Source organism: Suncus etruscus, chromosome 6 (assembly GCF_024139225.1).
Source record: "Suncus etruscus isolate mSunEtr1 chromosome 6, mSunEtr1.pri.cur, whole genome shotgun sequence".
NCBI lineage: Eukaryota > Metazoa > Chordata > Mammalia > Eulipotyphla > Soricidae > Suncus > Suncus etruscus.
The window spans coordinates 61,551,659-61,564,735 of record NC_064853.1 but is presented as its reverse complement, the minus strand read 5'-3'; the positions used below and the strand labels follow the sequence as shown (position 1 = coordinate 61,564,735).

General features: G+C 33.9%; 1 protein-coding gene across 1 annotated transcript in view; it reads right to left on the bottom strand.

Moving 5' to 3' along the window:
* ZBBX (zinc finger B-box domain containing) overlaps positions 1 to 13,077 on the bottom strand; it is a 133,883-nt gene that overhangs the window by 104,753 nt on the left and 16,053 nt on the right. Inside the window, exons 4-5 of the mRNA XM_049775576.1 lie at positions 11,682 to 11,730; positions 9,985 to 10,091 (exon numbers count right to left, since the gene is read on the bottom strand). Of these exons, the coding sequence (XP_049631533.1) occupies positions 9,985 to 10,091; positions 11,682 to 11,730 (156 nt within the window). The remainder of the gene's footprint in view (positions 1 to 9,984; positions 10,092 to 11,681; positions 11,731 to 13,077) is intronic.

Here is a 13,077-nt window from a genome sequence, read left to right as displayed (position 1 = left end):
ATCCTATACCACCACCCTCTGCCTTCTGGACTTTCAGTAAAACAGGCACATTTTAAGTTATACTTTTGGTCTTTTGATCCTATTGTTGGTAATTTTGACTTGGATATTTAGTTCTGTCCTTTTTATCTCTACCAGTGCACCCGAGACCACTTGCCCCTGGCACACATTTTCGTTTTTTTTCCCTTTTTAAAATGCAGAAATATGATGTAGAACAAATTTATGTGCCAGGTTTGATGAAAACTTAGGGAGCCTCTATCTAAAAGTTAAAAAAAGGGTGGAATTTTTTGTACAGCACAGCAAAAGTTGGCAAAACAGAAAGAACAATCCTATGGTCTAAAAATGGGTGTCCCTATCCACCCATAAGCTTTCCTGCTATAAGACCGTCTACAGGCTCCAGGCATACTAAATTAACAAAGCCCAAAGTCTTTCTTCAGGGTTCCAGGAAAAGTTCTCCTCAATCACATTTGTCACAATCAGGTTTAATAATTAGAGATCTAGATTTTTGCTCAGATTCTATGTTGAAATCATGGTGTCACAGAGTGTCTTCTGATTTTTTTTCTCACCTTTAGATGATAAGACAGAGAAATTCATGCTGAAAGTAAGTTTTTGCTATTTCCAAGCTGTTAGGGTGTCATACGAACCCACCCTGAAGCAAGTGGGTGCCAAGGAAGCTTTAGGGCCTTCCCCTAGAGAAGTTTGATGCCTGGTGCTAGTACAAAAACTGTGCCACTTCCAAAGATGGAATGCAAGGTTCAGGGGGTGAACAGCAGATGTAAGAACAACTGAAGCTTAACTCAACTTATTCTGACACATGTTCAGGATGAAAGGCCCCTGCAATAAAAAATTTTAGGAGTTCCTATCTTTTTTTGATAAGAACTTTCTATGCTCAAGGTTTCCCATTTTAATGTGCCTAGGAAAAAAGGAGAAATGCCACAGGATACTACTGGTACATATGGGAGGGGGGGGGAATAACAAGCTAAACAATCCTTATAGCCTTATTTTAACATAAACTAAGAACCCATAATAAACTTATTTTCTAGAATTATTCAACTGCAATCTATGATCAGTCTTCATTGTCCATATATGTGTGTGAGTTTGTGTGTGGTGGCCACTTATATGCTGTAATGGTTTTAAATTGCAAGATCTACTGTAGTCACTTCAGTGCTTAACTATATATATATATATATATATATATATATAAGTCCAATGTAACTTGCACAAAAATATTTAAAAATGTTTTAAACATTGTTTAACTCCTATAAATAAAAATAATTTTCTGCAGAAGACAGTAAAATAATTTCCTACTTTCAGGAAGTTTATATTCTGCTGAAATGTAAAATAAAATTCAAAAATATATAACAAATATAGGCTTATTTTGAGTATATAAATTTAAACATATAAATCTTATAAAGATGAATTAAGCAGTTTCATAAGACCAGGAAGTATAACTTCACTGTTGCTAATTTATAAAGAACTGTCAGGGGAAGTAATATTTGTATTGACCTTCATTTTGAGGAGGAAATTGTGAAGGGAGAAAAACAGATAAAGAGAAATTAAGGGTTCAATTTTGAATATGTTAACTTAATTCTTCCCATTTGACACCTTAGTCTCAGCAATTTACATAACTCTTCCTGCTCATGTTCCTCTACCTGTCATTTCCACTAATTCTAAAATAGAAACCATATGTTTTAATTTCAAAACACCAGTAGTTAAGAAAGACATGCATTTTATGATTGTATTCAAACCTGATGCATTTGGAAAATCTACTTGTTTATTTCAAAGGTGGAAAATTTTAAAAACAAAGCAAATTTATCTGATTTTATGAAAATTCAGTCAACTTTTATATGCAAAAATAGTTACAAGCATTTAGCATATTCATCTGTATTTCATAAGAAATATTCTATGTAGTATATTCCAAATGATTTTAAGTACAAGAAAATGTCACTTTATAAAAGTGTAGAGCTTTTTAAGTATATTTTTGAGTTGAAAGTTTAGAGTAGGATGAGTTACAAAGGGAAAATTAGAAATAATCAACAAAGATATAGTATAAAAGAACTTGTTTTATGAACAACCTTGTAAACTATGAAGTTTAAATATAATTTTTAAAAATCTAAAAATGGGGAGCTAGTGTCAATATCAAAAGAGTGGATGCAATTACCTAAAGACTTGACTAGAGACCAAAGGCAAATCTTAAGAATAATCTCCAATATTAGGAGCTAAAAATGTAAAAAATCAATGGTCAAAATTTGAGAAAAAAATAATGTCCCAGAGTAAGTCAAATGGAGAGTCACAGAAAATAATATACTCTTAAACATTGCTAGTGAAGTTAATAACCTAAATTTACTACTGTCATTAATAACATGGAAGCCCCTTGGGTAATTTCTGGACAGTAGAGGAGATACAATACTGAATAGAGATGATTAACAAGAAAGAAAAATTTTCATTTTCACTTCTGGGTATATCTAAAAAGAACCAAAAGCAAGAACTTGTCCATATAATCTAATATCCATCTTCCTAGCATCATTATATCAGAATACCCTAAAGGTAGAAACAAACTTCTCTTCTATCCTTAAAAAAATAGACAAAATATTCAATATTCAGACAATGGGATATTCTTATGCTTAAAAGGAAGGACATTCTGATAAAAGCTACAAACTAAATGAACTTTGAATACAATATTTTACATACTATTGACTCTACTGAAAAAAGATTTAACCCAAAGGCAAAATAAAAAAATTGTTGATTCCATTTGCACAGCGCAATTAAATTAATCAAAATTATGTAGACAAGAAATAGAGAATGGTAGATCCTGAGACTTGAAAATATGGGTGTGATTACAGAGGCAATGTTCAGTTGATACAACATTTTAATTATGCGTGAAGAAATGAGTTTATGACCACATTCTCAATCACTTCTTTGGTTTCACTTTTCTAAGGTAATATTGATGGATAAAAATGGTTTAAAATAATTTCTTCATTTAAGCAGCATGGTTACAAATATGTTCATAACTGGGTTTTAGCGATAAAATGCACACCCCTTCACCAGTGCCATTTCCCTAACATCATTTCTCTCCTATTTTTTACCTTCCTCCTACCCCTGCTTGTCTTCTAGACAGATTGTATTTCTCTCTATATTGTTGTCATGGTAGCTGTTAGTGCAGATATTTCTCTAACTGCACTTAACACTCTTTGTGATAAACTTATCATGGTCTGGTCTTTCCAGATCTCATCTCTATTATCTCTGGTTGTTAGTACTATACTGTCTTATTTTTTAAATTCCACATATAAGTGATACTATTTTGTACTAATCTCTCTTCCTCTAACTTATTTCACTTAACATAATAGTCTCCAAATCCATCCATATATAAGCAAATTTTGTGACTTTATTTTTTTCTTTTTTTTTTTATTTCAAAAACTTTATTACATACATGATTGTGTTTGGGTTTCAGTCATGTAAAGAACACCACCCATCACCAGTGCAACTTTCCATTCACCAATGTCCCAAATCTCCCTCCTCCCTACACAACCCCTGCCTGTACTCTAGACAGGATTTCTATTTCCTTCATAAATTCTCATTATTATGATAGTTCAAAACGTAGTGATTTCTCTAACTAAACTCATCCCTGTTTGTGATGAGCTTCATGAGGTGAGCTGTAACTTTTAGTTCTTTTCTCTTTTGTGTCTGAAAGTTATTATTGCAAGAATGTCTTTCGTTTTTCTTAAAACCCATAAATGAGTGAGAACATTTGGCGTCTTTCTCTCTCTCTCTCTGACTTATTTCACTCAGCATAATAGAGTCCATGTACATCCATGTATAGGAAAATTTCATGACTTCATCTCTCCTGACAGCTGCATAATATTCCATTGTGTATATGTACCACAGTTTCTATAGCCATTCAAATGTGGAAGGGAATCTTGGCCGTTTCCAGAGTCTTGCTATGGTAAATAGTGCTGCAATGAATATAGGGGTAAGGAAGGGGTTTTTGTTTTGTATTTTTGTGTTCCTAGGGTTTAATCCTATGAGTGGTATAGCTGGATCGAATTGGAGCTTGATTTCAAGTTTTTGGAGGAATCTCCATATTGCTTTCCATAAAGGTTGAACTAGACAGCATTCCCACCAGCAGTGGATAAGAATTCTTTCTCTCCACATCCCCTCCAACACTGCTTGTTCTCATTCTTTGTGATGTGTGCCAATCTCTGGGGTGTGAGGTGGTACCTCATAGTTGTTTTAATTTGCATCTCCCTGATGATTAGTGATGTGGAGCATTTTTTCATGTGTCTTTTGGCCATTTGTATTTCTTCTTTGTCAAAGTGTCTGTCCATTACTTCTGCCAATTTTTGATGGGATTAGATGTCTTTTTCTTGTAAAGTTCTGTCAGTGCCTTGTATATTTTGGAGATTAGCCCCTTATCTGATGGGTATTGGGTGAATAGTTTCTCCCACTCAGTGAGGGGCTCTTGTATCCTGGGCGCTATTTCTTTTGAAGTGCAGAAACTTCACAGTTTAATATATTCCCATCTGTTAATATCTGCTTTAACTTGCTTGGAGAGTGCAGTTTCCTCCTTGAAGATGTCTGTAGTCTCAATGTCCTGGAGTGTTTTGACTATGTGTTGTTCTATATATCTTATAGTTTCAGGTCTGATATCAGGGTTTTTTATCCATTTGGATTTTACCTTTGTACATTATGTTAACTGGGGTCTAAGTTATTTTCTTGCAAGTGGCTAACCAGTTTTGTCAACACCACTTGTTGAAGAGGCTTTCTTTGCTCCATTTAGGATTTCTTGCTCTTTTATCAAAAATTAGGTGATTGTATGTCTGGGGAACATTTTCTGAGTATTCAAACCTATTCCACTGATCTGAGGGCCTGTATTTATTCCAATACCATGCTGTTTTGATAACTATTGCTTTGTAGTATAGTTTAAAGTTGGTGAAAGTAATTCCTCCCATATTCTTTTTCCCAATGATTGCTTTAGCTATTCTAGGTGTTTATTGTTCCAAATGAATTTCAAAAGTGCCTGATCCACTTCTTTGAAGAATGCCATGGGTATCTTTAGAGGGATCACATTAAATCTGTACAATGCTTTGGGGAGTATTGCCATTTTAATGATGTTAATCCTGCCAATCCATGAGTAGGGTATGTGCTTCCATTTCTGCATGTCCTCTCTTATTTCTTGGAGCAGAGTTTTATAGTTTTCTTTGTATAGGTCCTTCACATTTTTAGTCAAGTTGATTCCAAGATATTTGACTTTGTGTGCCACTATTGTGAATGGGGTTGTTTTCTTAATGTGCATTTCTTCCTTGTTACTATTGGTGCATAGAAAGGCCATTGATTTTTTGTGTGTTAATTTTGTAGCCTGCCACCTTGCTATATGAGTCTATTGTTTCTAGAAGCTTTTTGGTAGAGACTTTAGAGTTTTCTAAGTAGAGTATCATGACATCTGCAAACAGCGAGAGCTTGACTTCTTCCTTTCCTATCTGGATTCCCTTGATATCTTTTTCTTACCTAATTGCTATAGCAAATACTTCCAGTGTTATGTTGAATAGGAGTGGTGAGAGAGGACAGCCTTGTCTTATGCCAGAATTTAGAGGAAACGCTTTCATTTTTTCTCCATTGAGGACAATATTTGCCTCTGGCTTGTGGTAGATGGCCTTAACTATATTGAGAAAGGTTCCCTCTATTCCCATCTTGCTGAGAGTTTTGATCAAGAATGGGTGTTGTACCTTATCAAATGCTTTCTCTGTGTCTATTGATATGATCATGTGATTTTTTATTTTTCATGTTGTTGATGTTGTGTATTATGTTGATAGATTTACAGATGTTAAACCAGCCTTGCATTCCTGGGATGAAACCTACTTGATTGTAGTGGATGATCTTCTTAATGAGGCATTGAATCCTATTTGCCAGTATTTTGTTGAGGATTTTTGCATCTGTATTCATCAGCGATATTGGTCTGTAATTTTCTTTTTTGGTAGCATCTCATGTCCCATATACATTAGAGAAGAATGAGTATCCAGGCTTCTTGAGGTGGAGTGTCCTGTATATATCTACAAGGCCTCTTTCTTCCATTTCTCTTTTCAGGTCTAGTATATTCCTGTTGGGTTTCAGTCTGGTTGTCCTGTCAAGTGTTGACAATGCTGTGTTGAGGTCTCCCACAATTATTATGTTGTTATTGATATTATTTTTCAGATTTGACAACAATTTTATTAAATATTTTGCTGGCCCCTCATTCGGTGCATATATGTTTAGGAGAGTAATTTCTTCCTGCTGTACATATTCCTTGATTAATAGAAAATGTTCATCTTTGCCCCTTTACAACTTTCCTAAGTATAAAGTTTGCATCATCTGATTTTAGTATGGCCACTCCAGCTTTTTTATGGGTGTTGTTTGCTTGGATGATTTTTCTCCAGCCTTTTATTTTGAATCTATGTTTGTTCTGACTATTCAGGTGTGTTTCTTCTAGGCAGCGGAAGGTTGGATTGAGTTTTGATCCATTTAGCCACTCTGTGTCTCTTAACTGGTGCATTTAGTCCATTGACATTGAGAGAAAGAATTGTCCTGGGAGTTAGTGCCATCTTTCTATCAAAGTTTGGTGTGTCTGTTGGTCATCTTGTTTTAAAGTAGGCCGTTCAGTTTTTCTTTTAAGAATGGTTTTGAGTCTGTAAAGTTTCTTAGCTGTTGTTTGTCTGTGAAACCATGTATTGTTCCTTCAAACCTGAAAGTGAGTTTTGCTGGTACAGTATTTAGGCAAAGCATTTATTTCATTGAGTTTTGTCACTATGTCCCACCACTGCCTTCTGGCCTTGAGTGTCTCCAGTGACAGGTCTGCAGTAAATCTCAAGGATGTTCCCTTGAATATAATTTCTCTTTTCGATATTGCTGCTTTCAGAATTCTGTGTCTATCTGTGGGATTCATCATTGTGACTAGGATGTGTCTTGAGGTGTTTTTTCTGGGGTCTCTTTTAGTTGGTACTCTTCGAGCATGTAGGATTTGATCACATGTATTCTTTAGCTCTGGTATTTTCTCTTTAATGATGTTCTTGACCATTGATTCTTCCTGGAGATTTTCTTCCAGGGTCTCTGGGACTCCATTGATATTTAAGTTGTTTCTTTTGAGCTTATTATAGACTTCTATTTTCATCTGTTTCCATTCTTTGAGTAATTTTTTCATTGTTTGATCATCATGTTTTAAGGCTTTTTTCCAATTTTTTTCTGCTGTATGGAATTGTTATTAATCTCATCTTCCAGTGTACTAATTCTATCCTCAGCTGCTGTTAACCCATGGGAAAGCTCAACCATGTTTTTCTTTAATTCATCTACGAGTTTTTCAGACCTGATATTTGATCTGAAATTTCAGTTTGGAGTTTTCTGATTTCTATCTTCATATTCTCTTGATTCTTATTAGTGTTCTTTTCTATACTTTCTTTGAGTTATTTGAACATCTTCCATATTGCAACTCTAAACTCCTTATCTGAGAGACTAACTAGTTGGTTGGTCATGTTCAAGTCATCAGAGTTGCCATCATCATTCTATATGTCTGGCGCTGGCCTATGTTGTTTCCCCATTGTCACACTTGTATTGTGGGTTTTTCTACGTGTTGTGGTTGTATTCATTGGCTAAATGATGTGCACGGCTGTGAAGTGGAGTGGCCTCACTCCTATGGCTCCTCCCTTTCTCGGCATGTAAACTCATCTCCAGGGAAGGCTCCAGGTAAGTCGAGCCATCTGCAGATGAGCCACACACAGGTTCAAAGGTTATATTGTAATAGACTTCCTCTCTGACTCTGGCCAAACTGAGCAGGCTTTTTACAGTCTAGATTCGAGTCCAGAACATTGTCTACTTTGCATGCATAATAAGCCTGCTTGGATTGGCTGAGTTAGAGAGGAGAGGTGGCCTGAGCAGCCTTGCAGTGATTGGTGCAGGATAGAGTTGGAAAATTTGTTTTGTGGCAATATTCAGACAGTTTTCGTTTAGCGGCATATTGAAACATTTTTTGGCATATGCTCAGCGTATAAGATGACCCCCGATTTTCGGTTCACTTTTTTTGTTTCAAAAGTCGTCTTATATGCTGGAAAATACGGTATGTACCACAGTTTCTGTAGCTACTCATCTGTATTTTGGCATCTCGGTTGTTTCCATATTCTGCCTATTGTAAATAGTGCTATTATGAATAAAGGAGTAAAGAAGGCATTATTATATTGTGCTTTTGTAGTCCAACAGTATATCCCTAGGAGTGCTATTGCTGGATCATGTGGGAGGTAGCTCAATGTCCAGTTTTTTAAGAAATATAGTTCATGTTTTCAAAAAGGCTGGACTAGATGGCATTCCCACCAGTGGTGAATACGAGGTTTTTTTCTCCCCTCACCCAAGATAGTAGTGGTTGTTCTATGGGGGAAAGTTTTTCCAGATTCATTGAGGTTTCATAAACAAAGTTTTCTAATAATTAGTTATACAATGGATGATTTGATACATTTGTACATTTAAAGAAAAAGAGATTGTGGGGCTGGATAGTTAGTGCACAGTGGACAAGACACTTGCCTTGCACATGGCAAACCCATGTCAGCATCACATATGATACCCTAAGTTCTGCCAGAATTGATGCCTAAGCACAGAGCTAGGAGTTCTCTCAGCACTGACAGGTGTGGCACAAAAATAAACAAAGGACAAGATAACATGAGTTCAGTGAATAAATATAATTATATTGCAGATCAATATAAATACACTTAATGTGTCTAAATCCACACTAAAAAATGTTAAGCTAGGACCAGAGAGTTATTGCAGCAGGTAGGATGCTTAGCTTCACAAAGCCAACCCAGTTTCCATCTCCAAGACTGCATATAGTCCTCCACCTCATATGGTCCTCATATGGCTCCAAACACCACCCCCCCCAATTAAAGTTTAAGCTTGTAACTTTTATTTATTTACTAACTGGGTTTTGCACCACATGCATCAGTGTTTAAGGCTTATTTTTGGCTCTGTGCTCAGGGTTTATTTTCTGGTGCTGTTTGGAGGAATATAGGAATGTAAGTCTGTCACACGCAAGTCCTAAGACTTAATCCTCTACTCTGTCTCTGTACCAAAGAAAGCACCTTCTAAATTAAAGTTTATTTTATGATAAGGTTATTAAAGTTTGTGAAGTTGATGCCAGCTAAATTTTCAAGTTATAAGAAAGTATATATTGTTTTAAAATTATAGTTATAAGTTTTAAAGAAAAATAGTATTTGGGAAAAATTAAAAGACACAAATGTCTTTTACAGCCAAAAATAAGTTATAATAATTTAAAACAATCAAATGACATTTAACATGGATAAATAATTTTGTTATGCTCATATAATAAAATACAATTACCTAAAGCAAATGAACAAATGCAGTAGTGAACAAATATCTATATGATGCAAAATACAAAGATAAGATAACAATACTGGATGGTACTAAAAATAAGAACTGTTGTATTTGTAGTATTAATTGAATGAGGTGCAAGAAAACTTTCAAGAGCATCCTATTTTCTTAGTAGAAGTTCATAAATTTAAAAGTCAGGTACGTCTGCATTTAAGAAATGTGTATTTCAGAATTTCCAGTCAGTTTATAATCAAAAACAAAATGAGAGAACAGAATATAATGTGATGATGTAATTAGAGAATCTAAGATTTAAAACAAATCTTCAGAAGTTTGAATTAAGAAGATAAGATAAAATGTAGTGATGATAAGTATAGAGAATTTCTTGTTGTTTTGGTTTGTGATTTAAATTAAATATGTTTCAGACTAAAACAGTCTGTGCTCATAGGTATGCTCCAAGGGAAGAAGGAATAAAGTTGATGTTCTTAAACAGGAATTAAAGATTTGACACAGTGGATGACTGTTGTCCTTAAACAGAAGTCACCTTAGTAAAAAAGAAAAATTATATGACAATAAAAGGAGGCTATGTTAACAAATGTGGATAAAATTATGACAAAGTTACATTCTAATTTCTTATTAAAATGTACTTACTAGTAGAGCAGCTTTGTTCTCACATTGCCCACAAACTTTTCCTTTTATTATAAATTTTTTGCCTTCAAAAGAATTTGTAGTTTTATTACTAAGTTGCTTCACAGGTCCTGGGGAGGGGGATAAATAATAATAATCATTAAAAATGTGATGTTTTTGTTTTGATAAAGCAGTGAACTTTTTCACATTTCTAAATATTAAACAGTATTTAAATATTAGTTTTCTACTAGGAATAGCAAGTGACCAAATCAAATTTCCTCAAAAGTATGGGAAATGCATAGTTCTCTTCTTGCCTATGCTTTCAGGACTGCATTTAACTGCCTAAGTCCACTCTACTTAAAATGCATTTGGAATATAGATGAGATAAAACAAAGGCACATGTCCAGGGGATGGAGGTATATGGGTGGTGCTAAAGAAAGATTGTCCTAAATATTCAAACCTCTGAGTCAACAACACTAAAATGATGAGACTCAATCATTTAACAACAGGACTTAAAGAGGTATCATTTAAGATGGCAAGTTGGATGGAATTGGAGCTATGGAAGAAAACCTAGTTAACACTGAAGAAAGTTGACACTGGATTGGTGCTGGAACATTATATGTCTAAAAGTCAACTATGAATACCTTTGTTTATCACAGTGATTAATAATAAAAATTAATAATAATTTTAAAAATAGACTTAATATAGACACATAATTACAGAATATTAAAAATTATGTCCATAATGTAATGGCTATGTGATTTTTTCCCATATCTCTATATCAAATTTAAGTACATCTAAAAAACTTCTAGGGAAAAAATAAAACTTCTAAATATGTTGTTTGCCTTGCATTAGCTGATCCAGTTCAATCCCAGCATCCCAAATTGTCCTGAGCCCACCAGGAATGATCCCTGAAAGCAGATTCAGAAGATGCTGAACATCACTGGGTGAGGCAAAAATAAATAAAAATTAAATTAAAAATCTTTATAAGCATTTATTCTAATATATGATTACTATATGCCTAATAAATATATAATAAACTTATATAGTCTAAAAGTGTGGGGGATGGTTCAATCCAGGGTCTAGCAGATGGTTGTATGTCTGGTCAGGAGATGAGGCTCAACTCAGCACTGTCAGAGGCTATGAGTCACCCTGGCAATGCTGTGAGGTACAGTATATGGAACTAATAATATAACCTGGGCCTTGTGCATGTAGGCATGTTCTTCAGTCCTTTATCCCTCTGTCCTTAAAAATGTTATCTTGACTATTTGCATTATCTATGATGATTTCATATTAATTCATGTTTACTTCTACTGGAAGCATAATAAATCCTAGTTTTATCATTATTATAAATGGTATTAAAATATTATGCACCCTAAACAAACTTTTATTTTTCATAGTTAAATTTTTATTATATGTTTAGACTGATGACTTTTCTTGTCAAGATATTATATTCAGATATTTAATGGTACAGCATTATGAAAGTATCTGGCTTTGAAAAGTGCTATTATAATCAACATGTTATAAGTTGGGTTTTTTTTGACATGAATAAAATCTACCCAAAAGGAATTAACTGTATTTTGAATATAAAATATGTTAACTATTTGATGACAATGATTTAGAAACTTTATATTTCATTACCAATTCTAATACTTTAATGCTCAGGCAATTCAAATATAAAATGTAAATCGTATTTTAGCATAATTGTACTGATAGTTTACCTTGAAGCTGTTCCTTCAGTAATTTCAATTTCACTTTTCCAGCAGAAAACTGTATTAACGAAACAGAATTTGTCAGGGATGCAATACCTTATTCAAAAAAACATGTTACTAAAATAATTATTAAAATGTTTTAATTTTTATGCATCCTGAACAAAATTCATTTTGAGATTATTTTAAATGTATAGGACTTATGAAATATATCATAATCATAATAGAAAACTCATAGAGCAATAGAAATTTTAACATTTTAAACCAGGTCATCAATTTTTAAAGAAAATAAAATATATTTAGGGGCCGGGCGGTGGCGCTGGAGGTAAGGTGCCTGCCTTACCTGCGCTAGCCTAGGAGACGGACCGCGGTTCGATCCCCCGGCGTCCCATATGGTCCCCCAAGCCAGGAGCGACTTCTGAGCGCATAGCCAGGAGTAACCCCTGAGCGTTACCGGGTGTGGCCCAAAAAAAAAAAAAAAAAAAGAAAAGAAAATATATTTAAAGAAAATTAAAAAAAATACCACCAAGAAATTTTCTTGTGGAAGCACTATTATTTTAAAATTTTATAAAAGTTTGATCATTCTTTTATCAGTCTGCTCTTTCTGATACAAAGTCTAATATTTGGGTAGCTCAGATTAACCTGAAGTTTGATGAGTTGCTATACTTATATAACAGCAGAAATCAATATTATTATCTTCTCTTCCAAATTTAGAGAATCACATGTTTAAGCATCATTGATTCATATTCCAAATATTATTTGTGGTTCTTATCTTCCCTAAGCTAAACTCAAAATAATTTCAGTCAACTAATTCACTTTTTGAATACCAAATATTTCTCAAAATCCTTGAAACTTTGTATTTTTTATATAAATCAAACTCTAATTGCACAATTGCCATAGTATTATTAAAATCAACACTGATCATATACAAAATGAGCATGGGGATGGTTCAATTCTATACAGACTATAAATTCATGCTGAGTTTGCAGTTGGCAATTTGCATGCTCAATTGCCCAATTTGTACATGAGAATATGAGGACAATGGTTGCCTCTATGTCTATGGCTGTACCAACTGCAGTCATCTTTGAAAATTTAGATCTAATTATTCTTAATGAAACTAGTGATTTTGCTTCAAAAGGGCATTTGTTACTCATATGCTTTAAGTAGCTGCTAAGATGCTGTATGCCACAGATAGCATAAATGAAAATAGGACAGAAATAATCAATTTTATGTGAATTACATTTTTATTTTTAAACTGGCAATGTTATAAAGTTACAGATAATTTAATCATGTTTTTCATAATCAAATTACTCAACAGCACTACCTTAATGATGCATCTGAACTGAAATAGGAATTATGTTATTGGTTACCAAGGCAGATTGGATATAAATGGTAAGGCAAATTGATC